General features: G+C 42.4%; 1 protein-coding gene across 1 annotated transcript; it reads left to right on the top strand.

The window, feature by feature from the left end:
* The first annotated feature begins 12617 nt into the window (after positions 1-12617).
* Positions 12618-17315, top strand: LOC125769517 (uncharacterized). Its single transcript, XM_049438251.1, has 4 exons — positions 12618-13326; positions 14930-15494; positions 15639-17208; positions 17265-17315. The coding sequence occupies exons 1-4, from the start codon at positions 12618-12620 to the stop codon at positions 17313-17315; spliced, it is 2895 nt and encodes a 964-aa protein (XP_049294208.1).
* Positions 17316-20480: the final 3165 nt, after the last annotated feature.

The following is a 20480-nucleotide window of genomic DNA, read 5'->3' as shown; positions in this document are numbered from 1 at the left end:
CTTCCGGGTTGCATGATTACGACTGCAACGTGACGCTACTAAGAGAGTTGGTAGCGAAGCTTCCCGCTGAACGTAGTTTGGAATGGGCTCGTTATAAAATCAAATTGTCGCGGGAAACAATTAAGGAATTCGACAAATGGTTTTATGAGATTGCGGTGGCTGCGAGTGCCGCCTCGAAAACCATTGAGCGAGCGACACGACCCGACATGTCCCGATCACTACCGTTTGTGAATGGAGTAAGGAAGGCTCCCGCGCACGTAAACGTTCACAGCGCTACGAAAAGAACGCCCTGTGCCTTGTGCCACGACTTCTGCCGCACGTTGGCTGATTGCGCACGTTTTATGGAACTGTCAGTGCCGGAGAGGCGATCGCACATTCAGGGGCGTAGACTATGCGATACGTGTTTAGGAGCACATAGGGGCACTTGTTTCGTCAGAACGCGCTGTGGGACTGACGGTTGCCGGGAGACGCATCACAGATTGTTGCACAACACGGAACAAAAACCACACAGGAACACGCACTCACTGAACTCTCACATTGGTAACGATAATAACACACTTTTTCGATACGTTCCAGTTGTACTGCACGGCGAGAAAACCGACATAAAGACGTTCGCGTTTATAGATGAGGGATCCTCGGCCACTTTCATTGATGGTAGACTGATTGAAGAATTGGGCATTGAAAGCAAGTCAAACCCCTTATGTTTGAAGTGGACGGACGATACCGTGCGGAACGAGTCCGATTCAAGAGAGGTCCAGCTGCGGATATCAGGCGCGCATCAGGGAGCAGTGGTGTTTAACATACGAAAGGCGCACACCTTGCAGGACCTGACGTTACCGGCGCAGACGCTACCGATCGCGAAGTTGGTGGAGCTTTATCCGTACCTAAAAGGACTCCCCATTACATCCTATACTAATGTGGTACCGCGTGTTCTGATCGGCATCAACAATATTCACCTGGGTAAGCCGTTACGATGTGTGGAAGGTAATTTCAACGAACCAATCGCCGCCAAGACCAGACTGGGATGGACAGTGTTTGGTCCATGCCGCATACCGACATCCTCGAGCGCCACGACATACCATAACTTTCACCTATGTGTCTGTAATGATAAAAGTGATCAGAACCTAAACATGGCGCTTACGGAATACTTCTCTTTGGAGTCCATCGGGGTCAGCGCTCCGCGTAAACTTATGCCGAAAGAGGAAGAACGAGCGAACACAATGTTGAAAACCGGAACGCGCCTACTGGGAGATCGGTACGAGACCTGTTTGCTGTGGAAGTATGACGACGTGCGTCTTCCATGCAACCGCGAGATGGCACTCAAACGTCACATGTGCCTGAAAAGGAAATGCGATAAGGACCCGGGATTAGCTAAGGCAATTAGCGAAAAGATGCGTGAGTACGCAAACAAAGGGTACATTCGACGTGTACCGGAAGAGGAGATCGTAGAAAGGAAGGAAAGGGACTGGTATTTACCAATTTTCCCAGTTTACAACCCGAACAAGCCCGGAAAGCTGCGTATGGTGTTTGACGCTGCTGCACAGGTACACGGGGTGAGCCTGAATACGTTCCTACTAGTCGGTCCGGACCAACTAGTGGGGCTGGTACAGGTGTTATATAAGTTCCGGGAGAATCGAATCGCCGTAACGGGAGACATCCGCGAAATGTTCTTCCAGGTAAGAATGAACCCCGCGGACCAACGAAGTCAACTGGTGTTCTGGGATGATGGCAGCAAGCGGAATGGTGAACCCAGCGTGTACGCCGTTTCTGTGATGACCTTTGGTGCAGCTTGCTCGCCTGCTGGGGCACACTTCGTTAAGAACCTGAATGCGGAGAGGTTCGCTGACCGCTTTCCACGAGCAGCGGAATGCATCAAATTCGAGCATTATGTGGACGATATGCTGGCCAGCGTCGAAACCGTGGAGGAGGCAGTTACCCTGGCGGAAGACGTACGATACGTCCATTTGCAGGGCGGGTTCGAGATCCGGAACTGGCTCTCTAATGCCAAGGAGGTCGTGCATAAGCTCCGGTGGGGAGCTAACAACAAAATGTGTGTGTTTACCTACCGTATAAATCCGCGCATCGATGAGAAGCTGCTAACGGGTGGTAGACTCCCGACAAGACGCGAAGTGTTGAGCATCCTGATGATGATTTACGACCCTCTAGGATTTATTGGCCATTTCTTAATGTTCCTTAAGATACTCTTGCAGGACCTGTGGAGATCCGGAATCCATTGGGACTGTCCAATAACGTCGAACCACCTGCTACTAGGAAGCCCTGACGGGAGCAAACAAGCCGTTTGTTTGGACGACTCACCGACAGCGATACGGACGTCGTGGGGTGCCCTGCAAGTGAACGCGGATATATTCTGGAAGCGGTGGATTGCAGACTACCTACCAACGCTCACCCGCAGGACGAAATGGTTCCACCCGGTGCCACCGATTAAAGAGGGAGACGTGGTGGTGGTCGTGGATGGGAACCTGCCTCGGAACACTTGGCCGATGGGACGTGTATTAGAAGTGACCCGTGCGAAGGACGGGCAGGTTAGGCGAGCGAAAGTGCGAACGGCAAGCGGGATTTTAGAAAGACCGGCAACGAAATTAGCGGTGCTAGATATTGTAGGGAGCAGTTAAGTGTACCGCGTGGGTTTTGACAGATCGATAGGAGAAACAAACGTTAGTTGAGTGTAACGCCCGGAGCGTTACACTGGTGGGGAGAATGTTGCGAAGCGTATATCGCAACTCGTTTGTTTACGTTGTAGTGTAACAGCAGGGCCTTACAACAGCGATATCGTTGTAGGGTTTCGCGATGGGGGCGATGGTGGGACAGTGCCCACCATCATTATAGCAGCAGTTAGGATGGCGACGAAGGAAAACCCGATAAATAGGGCCGAAGGACGCGCCTTCGGCCTCTTTTAAGCGCGACAGTAGAGACCGAAACTAATTTGTGATCTTCCCTTTTCTAACTACACCGACAATAAATAGCTAGAAAACAGACCTACATTTTATGATCTCTCTGTGGCTGTAATCATTCGCAACATTGGAATGTTGCGAAGCGTATATCGCAACTCGTTTGTTTACGTTGTAGTATAGCAGCAGGGCCTTACAACAGCGATATCGTTGTAGGGTTTCGCGATGGGGGCGATGGTGGGACAGTGCCCACCATCATTATAGCAGCAGTTAGGATGGCGACGAGGGAAAACCCGATAAATAGGGCCGAAGGACGCGCCTTCGGCCTCTTTTAAGCGCGACAGTAGAGAACGAAACTAATTTGTGATCTTCCCTTTTCTAACTACACCGAAATAAATAGCTAGAAAACAGACCTACATTTTATGATCTCTCTGTGGCTGCAATCATTCACAACATTTCACAAATTAGTTATCACTTCACAACGTTCGTTAGTTCGTAAACGCGTACGTAAATCTAAACGCGAGTAGTACGTGTAGCCAGTAAAACGGTACGGTCAACGAAACGCGCGCGAAATTCCGCATATAAATCTCGCCACCAGGGAGTAGTGTTAATTCGCGAGTGAAGAAAAGTGTTAGTTGTGAGATGGAAAGAGCAACATTGGACAATAGTTGCGAGGAAGTTGCAGAGCTGCAGGAGCAGCAAGCGACAACGTCGGGCGCATTCCCTGAAAGGCGCGTGAGCGTCGTGGAAGAACCACCAAAGGACGGGGAAGTGTCACCGGTATTGCCTCGGAGGTTGCCTTCCTACCTGGAGGTAAGAAGGAAGCGTATCGAGCTTCAAAAGAAGGAGCTCAAGCTGGAGAACTCTCGGAAGGAGTATGAGCTTGAAAGGGCTCGGAAGGAGCTGGAGATCGAGCTGCGTGAGATCGAGCTCGAAGAAGATATTTCCGACGCAAGCAGCCAGGTGAGTGCTTACGTAGCAAAATCCGAAGCTTGGCTGCGAGATACGAGTCGCTTCGGAACGACGCCACCGGCTCGTTACCATGGCGACAATCATCGAAATGGCGGTGCGGGTCACCCACCTTCGACCCCAACCGCGACCGCGGGTGCGTGGGCATCACGCATTGCCCCAGCGCCGCTGCGGTACGATGGCAGGATGGCGGAAGACGCTAAAGGTCATCAACCCTTGACCCCTGCAACAACCCGATGTCCACCGGAGTACGATCGTACGTGGGCTGCGGACCAAGCAGCCGCGCAAGAACGTGAGTATGCTGAGTGGAGGCGTGCGGTGGAGGATTCCATAAGGGTCCACCGTGAAAACAAGCTTGGGCAGCTTTACAAGCTTGAAGAGAAGACGGCTGCCAATTCGACAATGGAGTCGAAACCAGTGTTGAAGGGCCGCGTGATGCCGTTGACACCAAGTCAAGAAGCAGCGCGCAAGGCTATCCCGAAGGAGCTTCCGGTGTTTTCCGGAAACATTGAACAGTGGCCGTTGTTTATCGCGACGTACGAGCGATCTACGATACTGTGTGGGTTTAGCGACGATGAGAACCTCATACGTCTTCAACGGACGTCGTGGGGTGCCCTGCAAGTGAACGCGGATATATTCTGGAAGCGGTGGATTGCAGACTACCTACCAACACTCACCCGCAGGACGAAATGGTTCCACCCGGTGCCACCGATTAAAGAGGGAGACGTGGTGGTGGTCGTGGATGGGAACCTGCCTCGGAACACTTGGCCGATGGGACGTGTGCTAGAAGTGACCCGTGCGAAGGATGGCCAGGTTAGGCGAGCGAAGGTGCGAACGGCAAGCGGGATTTTAGAAAGACCGGCAACGAAATTAGCGGTGCTAGATATTGTAGGGAGCAGTTAAGTGTACCGCGTGGGTTTTGACAGATCGATAGGAGAAACAAACGTTAGTTGAGTGTAACGCCCGGAGCGTTACACTGGTGGGGAGAATGTTGCGAAGCGTATATCGCAACTCGTTTGTGGCCGTCCAAGAAGAAAATGTAGCCATTGGTGCCATCTATCGACCACAGGTTAAAGATTGACGATCCGTTGGATACCGACCGAGTTATAGGCAAAATTTGGTGCAAAAATGAGCCTTATCAAATTTTCAAATTTTTTGAATTTTTTTAATTTTTTATTATTTTTCACTCTTTTTTTTTTTAAAGCATTACTTAAGTGAAAAGAAACACATTGCAACCAATTGGCATTAAAATAAATCAATTTCATTTTTTTTGCAAAATTTCTCAAAAATAAACGTAAGGGGTAAGCCTTATGAAATTTTCGAGTGAAAATTTTTTTGAAATTTTTTTCTGATTTTTTATTCTTTTTTTAATTTAAAGCATTATTTGAGTGAAAAGAAACTTATTGCAACAAATTCGCATTAAAATATATCACATTTAAAAATTTTGCTGAATTGCAGAAAAATGAGGAAAATTTTACATTTTCTCAAGCAGGGTAAGGAACTTGGTTCCTCGAATAACTTCTAGCACAGACATCTGAGGGCATGGCCGTCCAAGAAGAAAATGTAGCCATTGATGCCATCTATCGACCACATGTTAAAGATTGACGATCCGTTGGATACCGACCGAGTTATAGACAAAAATTGGTGCAAAAATGAGCCTTTTGAAATTTTCTAAATTTTCTAATTTTTTAGTTATTTTATTGTTTTTCACCCTTTTTTTTATTTAAAGCATTACTTGAGTGAAAAGAAACCCATTGCAACCAATTGGCATTAAAATAAATCAATTTCATTTTGTTTGCAAAACTTTTCAAAAAAAACGTAAGGGGTAAGCCTTATGAAATTTTCGAGTGGAAAATTTTTTTGACATTTTTTTGTGATTTTTTATTCTGTTTTTAATTTAAAGCATTATTTGAGTGAAAAGAAACTTATTGCAACAAATTCGCATTAAATTATATCACATTTAAAAATTTTGCTGAATTGCAGAAAAATGAGGAATATTTTACATTTTCTCAAACAGGGTAAGGAACTTGGTTGCTCGAATAACTTCTGGCACAGACATCTGAGGGCATGGCCGTCCAAGAAGAAAATGTAGCCATTGGTGCCATCTATCGACCACAGGTTAAAGATTGGCGATCCGTTGGATACCGACCGAGTTATAGGCAAAATTTGGTGCAAAAATGAGGAAAATTTTACATTTTCTCAAACAGGGTAAGAACTTGGTTGCTCGAATAACTTCTGGCACAGACATCTGAGGGCATGGCCGTCCAAGACGAAAATGTAGCCATTGATGCCATCTATCGACCACAGGTTAAAGATTGACGATCCGTTGGATACCGACCGAGTTATAGACAAAAATTGGTGCAAAAATGAGCCTTTTGAAATTTTCTAAATTTTCTAATTTTTTAATTTTTTTATTATTTTTCACTCTTTTTTTATTTAAAGCATTACTTGAGTGAAAAGAAACCCATTGCAACCAATTGGCATTAAAATAAATCAATTTCATTTTTTTTGAAAATTTTTTAAAAAAAACGTAAGGGGTAAGCCTTATGAAATTTTCGAGTGAAAAATTTTTTTGAAATTTTTTTTATAATTTTTTATTCTGTTTTTAATTTAAAGCATTATTTGAGTGAAAAGAAACTTATTGCAACAAATTCGCATTAAATTATATCACATTTAAAAATTTTGCTGAATTGCAGAAAAATGAGGAATATTTTACATTTTCTCAAACAGGGTAAGGAACTTGGTTGCTCGAATAACTTCTGGCACAGACATCTGAGGGCATGGCCGTCCAAGAAGAAAATGTAGCCATTGGTGCCATCTATCGACCACAGGTTAAAGATTGGCGATCCGTTGGATACCGACCGAGTTATAGGCAAAATTTGGTCCAAAAATGAGGAAAATTTTACATTTTCTCAAACAGGGTAAGGAACTTGGTTGCTCGAATAACTTCTGGCACAGACATCTGAGGGCATGGCCGTCCAAGAAGAAAATGTAGCCATTGATGCCATCTATCGACCACAGGTTAAAGATTGAGGATCCGTTGGATACCGACCGAGTAATAGACAAAAATTGGTGAAAAAATGAGGAAAATTTTACATTTTCTCAAACAGGGTAAGGAACTTGGTTGCTCGAATAACTTCTGGCACAGATATCTGAGGGCATGGCCGTCCAAGAAGAAAATGTAGCCATTGATGCCATCTATCGACCACAGGTTGAAGATTGGCGATCCGTTGGATAACGACCGAGTTATAGGCAAAATTTGGTGCAAAAATGAGGAAAATTTTACATTTTCTCAAACAGGGTAAGGAACTTGGTTGCTCGAATAACTTCTGGCACAGACATCTGAGGGCATGGCCGTCCAAGAAGAAAATGTAGCCATTGATGCCATCTATCGACCACAGGTTAAAGATTGACGATCCGTTGGATACCGACCGAGTTATAGACAAAAATTGGTGCAAAAATGAGCCTTATGAAATTTTCTAATTTTTCTAATTTTTTAATTTTTTTATTATTTTTCACTCTTTTTTTATTTAAAGCATTACTTGAGTGAAAAGAAACCCATTGCAACCAATTGGCATTAAAATAAATCAATTTCATTTTTTTTGAAAATTTTTTAAAAAAAACGTAAGGGGTAAGCCTTATGAAATTTTCGAGTGAAAAATTTTTTTGAAATTTTTTTTATAATTTTTTATTCTGTTTTTAATTTAAAGCATTATTTGAGTGAAAAGAAACTTATTGCAACAAATTCGCATTAAATTATATCACATTTAAAAATTTTGCTGAATTGCAGAAAAATGAGGAATATTTTACATTTTCTCAAACAGGGTAAGGAACTTGGTTGCTTGAATAACTTCTGGCACAGACATCTGAGGGCATGGCCGTCCAAGAAGAAAATGTAGCCATTGGTGCCATCTATCGACCACAGGTTAAAGATTGGCGATCCGTTGGATACCGACCGAGTTATAGGCAAAATTTGGTCCAAAAATGAGGAAAATTTTACATTTTCTCAAACAGGGTAAGGAACTTGGTTGCTCGAATAACTTCTGGCACAGACATCTGAGGGCATGGCCGTCCAAGAAGAAAATGTAGCCATTGATGCCATCTATCGACCACAGGTTAAAGATTGAGGATCCGTTGGATACCGACCGAGTAATAGACAAAAATTGGTGAAAAAATGAGGAAAATTTTACATTTTCTCAAACAGGGTAAGGAACTTGGTTGCTCGAATAACTTCTGGCACAGATATCTGAGGGCATGGCCGTCCAAGAAGAAAATGTAGCCATTGATGCCATCTATCGACCACAGGTTGAAGATTGGCGATCCGTTGGATAACGACCGAGTTATAGGCAAAATTTGGTGCAAAAATGAGGAAAATTTTACATTTTCTCAAACAGGGTAAGGAACTTGGTTGCTCGAATAACTTCTGGCACAGACATCTGAGGGCATGGCCGTCCAAGAAGAAAATGTAGCCATTGATGCCATCTATCGACCACAGGTTAAAGATTGACGATCCGTTGGATACCGACCGAGTTATAGACAAAAATTGGTGCAAAAATGAGCCTTATGAAATTTTCTAATTTTTCTAATTTTTTAATTTTTTTATTATTTTTCACTCTTTTTTTATTTAAAGCATTACTTGAGTGAAAAGAAACCCATTGCAACCAATTGGCATTAAAAAAAATCAATTTCATTTTTTTTGCAAAATTTTTCAAAAAAAACGTAAGGGGTAAGCCTTATGAAATTTTCGAGTGAAAAATTTTTTTGAAATTTTTTTTATAATTTTTTATTTTGTTTTTAATTTAAAGCATTATTTGAGTGAAAAGAAACTTATTGCAACAAATTCGCATTAAATTATATCACATTTAAAAATTTTGCTGAATTGCAGAAAAATGAGGAATATTTTACATTTTCTCAAACAGGGTAAGGAACTTGGTTGCTCGAATAACTTCTGGCACAGACATCTGAGGGCATGGCCGTCCAAGAAGAAAATGTAGCCATTGGTGCCATCTATCGACCACAGGTTAAAGATTGGCGATCCGTTGGATACCGACCGAGTTATAGGCAAAATTTGGTGCAAAAATGAGGAAAATTTTACATTTTCTCAAACAGGGTAAGGAACTTGGTTGCTCGAATAACTTTTGGCACAGACATCTGAGGGCATGGCCGTCCAAGAAGAAAATGTAGCCATTGATGCCATCTATCGACCACAGGTTAAAGATTGAGGATCCGTTGGATACCGACCGAGTTATAGACAAAAATTGGTGCAAAAATGAGCCTTATGAAATTTTCTAATTTTTCTATTTTTTTAATTTTTTTATTATTTTTCACTCTTTTTTTTATTTAAAGCATTACTTGAGTGAAAAGAAACCCATTGCAACCAATTGGCATTAAAATAAATCAATTTCATTTTTTTTGCAAAATTTCTCAAAAAAACGTAAGGGGTAAGCCTTATGAAATTTTCGAGTGAAAAATTTTTTTGAAATTTTTTTCTGATTTTTTATTCTTTTTTTAATTTAAAGCATTATTTGAGTGAAAAGAAACTTATTGCAACAAATTCGCATTAAATTATATCACATTTAAAAATTTTGCTGAATTGCAGAAAAATGAGGAAAATTTTACATTTTCTCAAACAGGGTAAGGAACTTGGTTCCTCGAATAACTTCTGGCACAGACATCTGAGGGCATGGCCGTTCAAGAAGAAAATGTAGCCATTGGTGCCATCTATCGACCACAGGTCAAAGATTGACGATCCGTTGGATACCGACCGAGTTATAGGCAAAATTTGGTGCAAAAATGAGGAAAATTTTACATTTTCTCAAACAGGGTAAGGAACTTGGTTGCTCGAATAACTTCTGGCACAGACATCTGAGGGCATGGCCGTCCAAGAAGAAAATGTACCCATTGGTGCCATCTATCGATCACAGGTTAAAGATTGACGATCCGTTGGATACCGACCGAGTTATAGACAAAAATTGGTGCAAAAATGAGCCTTTTGAAATTTTCTAATTTTTCTAATTTTTCAATTTTTTTATAATTTTTTATTCTGTTTTTTATTTAAAGCATTATTTGAGTGAAAAGAAACTTATTTCAACCAATTGGCATTGAAAAAAATCAATTTAATTTTTTTTGCAAAATTTCTCAAAAAAATGGCAAGGGGTACCCCTTATGAAATTTTCGAGTGAAAAATTTTTTTGAAATTTTTTTCTGATTTTTTATTCTTTTTTTAATTTAAAGCATTATTTGAGTGAAAAGAAACCTATTGCAACAAATTCGCATTAAAATATATCACATTTAAATATTTTGCTGAATTGCAGAAAAATGAGGAAAATTTTACATTTTCTCAAACAGGGTAAGGAACTTGGTTCCTCGAATAACTTCTGGCACAGACATCTGGGGGCATGGCCGTCCAAGAAGAAAATGTAGCCATTGGTGCCATGTATCGACCACAGGTTAAAGATTGGCGATCCGTTGGATACCGACCGAGTTATAGGCAAAGTTTGGTGCAAAAATGAGGAAAATTTTACATTTTCTCAAACAGGGTAAGGAGCTTGGTTCCTCGAATAACTTCTGGCACAGACATCTGGGGGCATGGCCGTCCAAGAAGAAAATGTAGCCATTGGTCCCAACTATCGACCACAGGTTAAAGATTGGCGATCCGTTGGATACCGACCGAGTTATAGCTAAAACATTGCGCAAAAATGAGCCTTATGAAATTTTCTATTTTTTCTAGTTTTTCAATTTTTTTATAATTTTTTATTCTGTTTTTTATTTAAAGCATTATTTGAGTGAAAAGAAACTTATTTCAACCAATTGGCATTGAAAAAAATCAATTTCATTTTTTTTGCAAAATTTCTCAAAAAAATGGCAAGGGGTACCCCTTATGAAATTTTCGAGTGAAAAATTTGTTTGAAATTTTTTTCTGATTTTTTATTCTTTTTTTAATTTAAAGCATATTCGAGTGAAAAGAAACCTATTGCAACAAATTCGCATTAAAATATATCACATTTAAATATTTTGCTGAATTGCAGAAAAATGAGGAAAATTTTACATTTTCTCAAACAGGGTAAGGAACTTGGTTCCTCGAATAACTTCTGGCACAGACATCTGGGGGCATGGCCGTCCAAGAAGAAAATGTAGCCATTGGTCCCAACTATCGACCACAGGTTAAAGATTGGCGATCCGTTGGATACCGACCGAGTTATAGCTAAAACATTGCGCAAAAATGAGCTTTATGAAATTTTCTAATTTTTCTAATTTTTCAATTTTTATATAATTTTTTATTCTGTTTTTTATTTAAAGCATTATTTGAGTGAAAAGAAACTTATTTCAACCAATTGGCATTGAAAAAAATCAATTCTTTTTTTTTGCAAAATTTCTCAAAAAAATGGCAAGGGGTACCCCTTATGAAATTTTCGAGTGAAAAATTTTTTTGAAATTTTTTTCTTATTTTTTATTCTTTTATTAATTTAAAGCATTATTTGAGTGAAAAGAAACCTATTGCAATAAATTCGCATTAAAATGTATCACATTTAAATATTTTGCTGAATTGCAGAAAAATGAGGAAAATTTTACATTTTCTCAAACAGGGTAAGGAACTTGGTTCCTCGAATAACTTCTGGCACAGACATCTGGGGGCATGGCCGTCCAAGAAGAAAATGTAGCCATTGGTGCCATGTATCGACCACAGGTTAAAGATTGGCGATCCGTTGGATACCGACCAAGTTATAGGCAAAGTTTGGTGCAAAAATGAGGAAAATTTTACATTTTCTCAAACAGGGTAAGGAGCTTGGTTCCTCGAATAACTTCTGGCACAGACATCTGGGGGCATGGCCGTCCAAGAAGAAAATGTAGCCATTGGTGCCATGTATCGACCACAGGTTAAAGATTGGCGATCCGTTGGATACCGACCGAGTTATAGGCAAAATTTGGTGCAAAAATGAGAAAAATTTTATATTTTTTCAAACAGGGTAAGGAGCTTGGTTCCTCGAATAACTTCTGGCACAGACATCTGGGGGTATGGCCGTCCAAGAAGAAAATGTAGCCATTGGTGCCATGTATCGACCACAGGTTAAAGATTGGCGATCCGTTGGATACCGACCGAGTTATAGCTAAAACATTGCACAAAAATGAGCTTTATGAAACTTTTCATATTTTTTATAATTTTTTATTCTGTTTTTTATTTAAAGCATTATTTGAGTGAAAAGAAACTTATTTCAACCAATTGGCATTGAAAAAAATCAATTTCATTTTTTTTGCAAAATTTCTCAAAAAAATGGCAAGGGGTACCCCTTATGAAATTTTCGAGTGAAAATTTTTTTTGAAATTTTTTTCTTATTTTTTATTCTGTTTTTAATTTAAAGCATTTGTTTACACAAGAATCACAATAGTGGTGTAAACCGACAGTTTGCTGGTTTCGTCAAGTTTCAGCAACTGTCGTATTGTGAGTGCCGGTGGCACTCAGTGGGCACTCAGAGAAAAGGTTATAAAAGGAAAAACAAATAAACAAAATCCCTCTTCTTCGCTTAAAAATCCCGCCCGGTAACTATTAGAAAGAAAATTCAGCATCCGAATTCCGCAAGTTTGTTCATGGTGCCGTGACCAGGATACGCCGAATTGCTGGTTATTAATTTGCGGATTCTCGCGACCTGTTTTTTCCTACGCACAACGCAAAGTTTATCGCGACACAACACTCCCGTTTTTTCGTTACCGCTGACGAAGCTATTTCCATCGTGTCCGATCATGCCAGCGTCTGCCGTCATTCTATCGTCCCGAAGGGCAATTTTGCTGGTCTCATTAGATCGCCACGAGAAGTTCCTCCTTGATTTTCTCCCGGAACGAGACGCTATCGAGATCAAAACGCGCATAACAAAGTTCGACCAGCTGTCCATTGACTTGGAGAAAATCCAAGGTCAGCTAGAGGATTTGGCAATCACCGAAGAAGAAATTGCGCACAATGCCGCTTTACGCGATGATTTTGAGCCGCGCTTGATACGCGCACATTCCCAGCTAAAGGCTAAAAGGGTGCATGTTCCTCGAAGCATTAGTTCCACACCAAACGCGGGCCCGAGCCCCCTAGTAGGCATTAAACTTCCCACCATCGCGCTTCCCGAATACGATGGTGATTACATGCAGTGGCTAACGTATAGGGACACTTTTGAGGGCTTAATACATGATAACCCCGAGCTACCACCGATCCAAAAGTTCCACTATTTGCGCGCATCCTTAAAGGGAGAAGCCGCTAAGGTTATTGAATCCATCACCATCAGTGCCGCAAACTATGAAATAGCATGGAAAATACTGACGGAGCGTTACTCTAACGAGTACCTGTTAAAAAAGCGTCATTTGCAAGCCTTATTCGGAATGGCCACCATGAAACGCGAAAGTGCCTCAACCCTTCACCATCTTGTCGATGAGTTCGAGCGGCACAAGAAAACGCTAAACCACTTGGGTGAAAACACAGATGCTTGGAGTAGCGTATTGGAACATTTGCTATGCACAAAATTGCCTACAACAACGTTGCGCGATTGGGAGGAATTTGCATCAACAAATGAAAATCCAAGCTACGAAGGCTTGGTGCAATTTTTGCAACGCCGAATGCGAGTGCTCGAAACTCTGATGGTAAACAATACCGACGCGCCCTCTAGCGGAAATCACACGCACTTCACACACAAACAATCGAATCTCAATCGGCTGGCTAGTTCCCATCTGACAATTTCCGAAGATTTCATATTGACCTCTCGCTTTTTCATCATTCCATCTCGCTATTTTTGAGTGGTTTTTGCGGTTCGTGCCCTGTGGTGAGCGGTTTTGTCAATGTGTTGGTGTTGATCGTGCTGACCGAGCGACCCGAGTGTGATTTTCAAACAATTTACAAAGAAAAAAGGAAGAAGCAAACGCGGAACACGCACATGCACACAGTCCGCGTTGCCGGACTTCGTGATCCGAGAGAGTGCAATAGGGACGCGTTGATTTGAGGAGGTTTTATATAGTGAATTATCAACGAACTGTGTCCTCAAAGGTATGTAAAAGTGTTGAAAAATATACAGCACATTTATTCGATGCTAATCATGTTCTTGTGTTTCAATTTCAAGTGTTTCAGAAGACCATTCAAGGGTGGAATCAAACAGCATCGACAGCCGCAACATCATGCAACAGTGCACAGTGCAGGAAAGATGTTCATCTACAGCCAAGATTTCATCGTATACGTGTTTTGAAGTTTTTTTGTTCTTTTAAAGTGATAAATGTGATTAATTTACTAATTTATAGTAGTTAAAAATAATAAAAAAGTGAATTAACAATAGTTGTTAATATTGTGAAAAAATATTGTGAAATAAAAAAAAATATTTGAAGTGTAAATTTTTGTGTACGTGACTGTCGAAAGAAACGACGAGAGAAAGAAATGGCGCACGATCGGGTCGCTCAGGATAATCGGCGCACGTGATTGGCTCGCTTGGAATTCATCGGCGCATGCGATCGGGTTGCTTCGGATTCAACGACGCGCGGTCGGGTCGCTTCGGAAATATCGATCGAATAACTTCGCTAGTCGTTTAGCTGGTCGAACGATTGGTCGATCATTTTATGAGCTCCGTGAGTGTCTCTCTGCCAGATGGGTTTTCCGTCTACCTCTCACGAAACACGTAGGTGCATAATATGCCAGCAAGAGCATAGCATTACGAAATGTCCGCGATTCATGACTATGGGTCCGGAAGAACGATATCGACAGGTCATGTCCAATAAGTTATGTTTAAATTGTTTGCGGGACAACCACCGAGCGCGCGATTGCTCCTCGCAATACAAATGCAGACACTGTCACTCAGCACACCATACACTGTTACACAACGTACACAACGCACAAGGAGCACTTCCCACTGCAAACACCATGCCAGCTGCGCGAAATGTTCCGGTAAGCCATTCACAGAACAAAGACGATCACGCCACAAACACCCAAAGACACCACGTAGCAGCACACGCAAGCCAGCAAACATATGATCATGTGTTTCTGCAAACTGCCGTGGTACACGTTGCTGATTCACATGGTACTCTGCATCCAGTGCGAGCACTATTGGATAGTGCCTCGCAGCCTGATTTGATGAGCACCAAACTTGCTCAGAGGTTAGCGTTGAAACATGATACGGTCAACGTAACGCTCATCGGTGCGGGTCACTCTTCCACCCCGGTGCGGAAATCGGTGCGTGCGAAGATTTCCTCCCGAACGGGCCAATATCAGCTGAATGCTGATTTCTTGATTGTGGACAATTTGATTGGGGATTTGCCAGCACATGATGTGCGCACCGCCGAGTGGCAAATTCCGCCGAATTTTATGCTTGCCGACCCCCAGTTTAATAAGTCGGCACCGCTCGATCTTATCCTCGGTGCCCGGCATTATCATGCATTTTTCCAGAGCGGGGCGCAATATAAAATTTCGCATAACCTTCCTGTCCTCATTGAAAGTGTGTTCGGCTGGATCGTGACCGGCTCAGCATCAGCATGTAATAGCAACACCGAAACTTCCAACGCATCTTCCGTCGTCTGCATGAGCACGCTTGAGGAATCACTCGAGCGATTCTGGAAAGTGGAAGAATTACAAATAAGAGATGGTTACTCCCCCGAAGAAAGGTATTGCGAAAAATTATACCAAGATACAACACAACGAGACGATACTGGTCGTTATATTGTTCGTTTACCAAAGCAGCCTGACTTTGAAGAAAAGCTGGGTTTTTCGAAATTATCAGCTCTACGACGTTTTACAATGCTCGAAAGGCGCCTAGAACGCGATCCTCACATTAAAGCGGCATACCATGAATTCATGCATGAATATTTGGAGCTAGGGCACATGTCGCTGATACAAGCTCCAGCTGACGACGAATCAGCATATTATCTGCCGCACCATCCCGTATTCAAGGCTTCGAGCACAACAACAAAAACCAGGGTGGTGTTTGATGGATCAGCGAAAACATCATCTGGATACTCGCTCAACGAAGCGTTATGTGTCGGACCTGCAGTGCAGGATGATTTGTTGGACATCATTCTACGATTCCGCACGTATAAGGTGGCGGTTGTTGGAGACATTGCTAAAATGTACCGCCAAATACTACTGCATCCAGACGATAGGAAGTATGCCCGCATTTGTTTCCGGTTTGATGCGCATTCACCGATCCAGTATTACGAGCTGAACACCGTAACCTATGGGTTGTCCCCATCATCCTTCCTTGCAACTCGAACCTTGCAGCAGCTTGCAAACGATGAGGGAACCACATATCCTGTTGCCGCATCCGCTCTGAAGAGCAATTTCTACGTGGACGACTTCATAGGCGGTGCGGATTCGATCGAAAGCGCTCGGCGTCTACGAGTAGAGTTAGATGAATTACTTTCAAGGGGTGGTTTTGAATTACGGAAGTGGACTTCAAACCGATTAGAGGTACTTACCGGTCTAACTGCGGATCAGATCGGCACACAGTCAGCGCTACAGTTTATACCCGACGAAACGGTAAAGACTCTTGGAGTTTCGTGGGAGCCAGAACATGATGTTCTATCATTCGAGTCCGCAATCGACACCGACACAGCAAGTCCTACTAAAAGAAGCATCCTCTCTAACATAGCCCGCATGTTCGATCCGCTTGGCCTGATTTCTCCCATAGTCGTACGAGCCAAAATCTTGATGCAGGAGTTGTGGTTGCAGAAAGCTGGTTGGGACGATCTTGTTCCTGATTCTATCTGCAAGAAATGGAAAAATATTCAGCAAGATTGGCCACTCATATCCGGTTTTAAGATCGATCGCTATGCGCTGTTACCTGGTAGTAAATTGCAGTTACACACCTTCTGTGACGCATCTGAAGCAGCTTACGGGGCCTGCATTTATGTTCGTTGCGAAAGTGAGCAAGGGGAAGTTCGCACCACGTTACTTTCATCCAAGTCGCGAGTGGCACCACTTAAGCGTGTCACACTACCTCGACTGGAACTGTGTGCTGCAGTATTAGGCGCTCATCTTTACGATCGAGTCAAGAAGGCGATGGGACTACACGCAGCAGAAGTATTCTTTTGGTCCGATTCTACCGTCACGTTAAAGTGGATCAGCGCCTCACCTAACACGTGGGCAACGTTCGTAGGCAACCGAGTATCGGAGGTGCAGCATTATACTCATCCTCGTCAGTGGAGGCATGTTCCCGGCTCAACTAACCCTGCCGATATGGTCTCACGCGGCATGTCAGCAGCAGATTTCCTGCAGAGCAAGCTGTGGAGTTGCGGTCCGGAATGGCTAGCACTACCCGCATCCAACTGGCCCAACTGTAATCCTGAACCAGCTGAAGATACGAATCTCGAAATTCGTCAGGTGAGTGCTGCCTATGTAAACACCATCACTAACCCTTGGTTTACGTTGTGTTCCAGCTACACGCGATTGTTGCGCATCGTTGCATACTGCATTCGCTTCACACGTAACACTAAGGAGAAGGCACGCACTCAACGAACACCAACACACTTCGCATCACCTTTAGTCATCACTCCCGAATACATGGAAGCTGCTAAAACTGTGCTATGTCGTTTAGCACAGCAAGACGCATTTTCAGCGGAGCTACGGCAATTGGCAAAAGGTGAAGCAATAGGAAGACAATCACCACTACGGCGACTCAACCCATTCCTCGATGAGCAAGGAATAATACGAGTAGGAGGACGATTGAAGCTTTCGCAGCTTCCCTACCAATCCCAGCATCCCATAGTACTTCCTAAGAAGCACAAATTCGCACATCTAATTGCAACCTACTATCACGAGCAACTTATGCATGGCGGCGGAAGATTATTGCTGTCGCAAATAAGGGAAGCATATTGGCCACTAGACGGAAGGTGCTTGGTGAAAAAAATCGTGCGAAACTGTTTCCGTTGCATACGTCACGATCCTACACTCGAGCAACAACAAATCGGCCAACTTCCACCACCTCGGGTCATCCCCAGCCGGCCGTTCTCCGTAACCGGAGTGGATTACGCTGGCCCATTCTATCTGAAACCAGCACATCGTCGAGCTGCCGCTGTTAAAAGCTACTTGTGCGTATTTGTATGCTTCGCAACGAAAGCGGTCCACTTAGAGCTGGTGGGAGACCTCACCACAGCTGGTTTTCTGGCGGCGTTACATCGCTTTGCATCCCGTCGCGGTTTACCAGCGCACATACACTCAGACAACGGAAAGAATTTCGAAGGGGCTGCGCACGAGCTTAGCGAACTAGTCAACATGCTGAACGACGAACAGCAGCAGCACATCATTGCCACCAATTGTGCCAACAAAGGGATCACTTGGCATTTCACTCCACCCAAAGCTCCACACTTCGGTGGATTATGGGAGGCAGCGGTGAAAACAGCCAAACGACACCTCTATCGTCATCTAGGCAGCTCGAGGCTGTGATACGAAGGATATTGCACTATCCTTCAACAAATCGAAGCGGCAATGAACTCCCGACCCTTACTGCCTATGTCCGACGACCCGAATGATCTGGCAGCACTTACCCCAGCGCATTTCCTCATCGGTACGTCCATGCACGCAGTTCCTGTTCCTGATTATACCAAATTGAAGGCGTACACTCTCGATGAACTGCAGAGGTGGCAGCTAATCGTTCAGCGATTCTGGAAGCATTGGTCTACGGAGTATCTGCAGGAAATGCAGAAAGACAACATGAGACATCACCGAACCAACGATATACTCCCCGGCCGATTGGTTATACTACTGGATGAATCCTTACCAACAACCCGATGGCCCCTAGCACGCATCGTTGCAATTCATCCTGGAGAGGACCAGCTCACACGTGTGGTAAAACTACAAACGGTAAAAGGGATCATCACTCGTCCGATCAACAAAATCTGCTTACTGCCGTTAGCGGACGGTGAAACCACATGCTAGTTCCTTTCGCCTTTGTTATGACATTCTGTCATGGGGGGGAGTATGTTTACACAAGAATCACAATAGTGGTGTAAACCGACAGTTTGCTGGTTTCGTCAAGTTTCAGCAACTGTCGTATTGTGAGTGCCGGTGGCACTCAGTGGGCACTCAGAGAAAAGGTTATAAAAGGAAAAACAAATAAACAAAATCCCTCTTCTTCGCTTAAAAATCCCGCCCGGTAACTATTAGAAAGAAAATTCAGCATCCGAATTCCGCAAGTTTGTTCAGCATTATTTGAGTGAAAAGAAACCTATTGCAATAAATTCGCATTAAAATGTATCACATTTAAATATTTTGCTGAATTGCAGAAAAATGAGGAAAATTTTACATTTTCTCAAACAGGGTAAGGAACTTGGTTCCTCGAATAACTTCTGGCACAGACATCTGGGGGCATGGCCGTCCAAGAAGAAAATGTAGCCATTGGTGCCATGTATCGACCACAGGTTAAAGATTGGCGATCCGTTGGATACCGACCGAGTTATAGCTAAAACATTGCGCAAAAATGAGCTTTATGAAATTTTCTAATTTTTCTAATTTTTCAATTTTTATATAATTTTTTATTCTGTTTTTTATTTAAAGCATTATTTGAGTGAAAAGAAACTTATTTCAACCAATTGGCATTGAAAAAAATCAATTTAATTTTTTTTGCAAAATTTCTCAAAAAAATGGCAAGGGGTACCCCTTATGAAATTTTCGAGTGAAAAATTTTTTTGAAATTTTTTTCTTATTTTTTATTCTTTTATTAATTTAAAGCATTATTTGAGTGAAAAGAAACCTATTGCAATAAATTCGCATTAAAATGTATCACATTTAAATATTTTGCTGAATGGCAGAAAAATGAGGAAAATTTTACATTTTCTCAAACAGGGTAAGGAACTTGGTTCCTCGAATAACTTCTGGCACAGACATCTGGGGGCATGGCCGTCCAAGAAGAAAATGTAGCCATTGGTGCCATGTATCGACCACAGGTTAAAGATTGGCGATCCGTTGGATACCGACCAAGTTATAGGCAAAGTTTGGTGCAAAAATGAGGAAAATTTTACATTTTCTCAAACAGGGTAAGGAGCTTGGTTCCTCGAATAACTTCTGGCACAGACATCTGGGGGCATGGCCGTCCAAGAAGAAAATGTAGCCATTGGTGCCATGTATCGACCACAGGTTAAAGATTGGCGATCCGTTGGATACCGACCGAGTTATAGGCAAAATTTGGTGCAAAAATGAGAAAAATTTTATATTTTTTCAAACAGGGTAAGGAGCTTGGTTCCTCGAATAACTTCTGGCACAGACATCTGGGGGTATGGCCGTCCAAGAAGAAAATGTAGCCATTGGTGCCATGTATCGACCACAGGTTAAAGATTGGCGATCCGTTGGATACCGACCGAGTTATAGCTAAAACATTGCACAAAAATGAGCTTTATGAAACTTTTCATTTTTTTTATAATTTTTTATTCTGTTTTTTATTTAAAGCATTATTTGAGTGAAAAGAAACTTATTTCAACCAATTGGCATTGAAAAAAATCAATTTCATTTTTTTTGCAAAATTTCTCAAAAAAATGGCAAGGGGTACCCCTTATGAAATTTTCGAGTGAAAAATTTTTTTGAAATTTTTTTCTGATTTTTTATTCTTTTTTTAATTTAAAGCATTATTTGAGTGAAAAGAAACCTATTGCAATAAATTC

The sequence above is a fragment of the Anopheles funestus genome, chromosome 3RL (genome assembly GCF_943734845.2).
Source record: "Anopheles funestus chromosome 3RL, idAnoFuneDA-416_04, whole genome shotgun sequence".
NCBI classification, from domain to species: domain Eukaryota; kingdom Metazoa; phylum Arthropoda; class Insecta; order Diptera; family Culicidae; genus Anopheles; species Anopheles funestus.
Note: the sequence above shows the minus strand (reverse complement) of the source record. Positions and strands in the feature narration are given on the sequence as shown.

What these genes read in the sequence shown, in the direction of transcription:
- LOC125769517 (XM_049438251.1), top strand. Translation starts at nt 12,618, where the DNA reads ATGCCAGCGTCTGCCGTCATTCTATCGTCCCGAAGGGCAATTTTGCTG. An exon ending in GAAAACGCTAAACCACTTGG is followed by an intron (nt 13,327 to 14,929) that starts GTGAAAACACAG and finishes CTCTGCATCCAG; the next exon opens with TGCGAGCACTATTGGATAGT. An exon ending in CGAATCTCGAAATTCGTCAG is followed by an intron (nt 17,209 to 17,264) that starts GTGAGTGCTGCC and finishes GTTGTGTTCCAG; the next exon opens with CTACACGCGATTGTTGCGCA.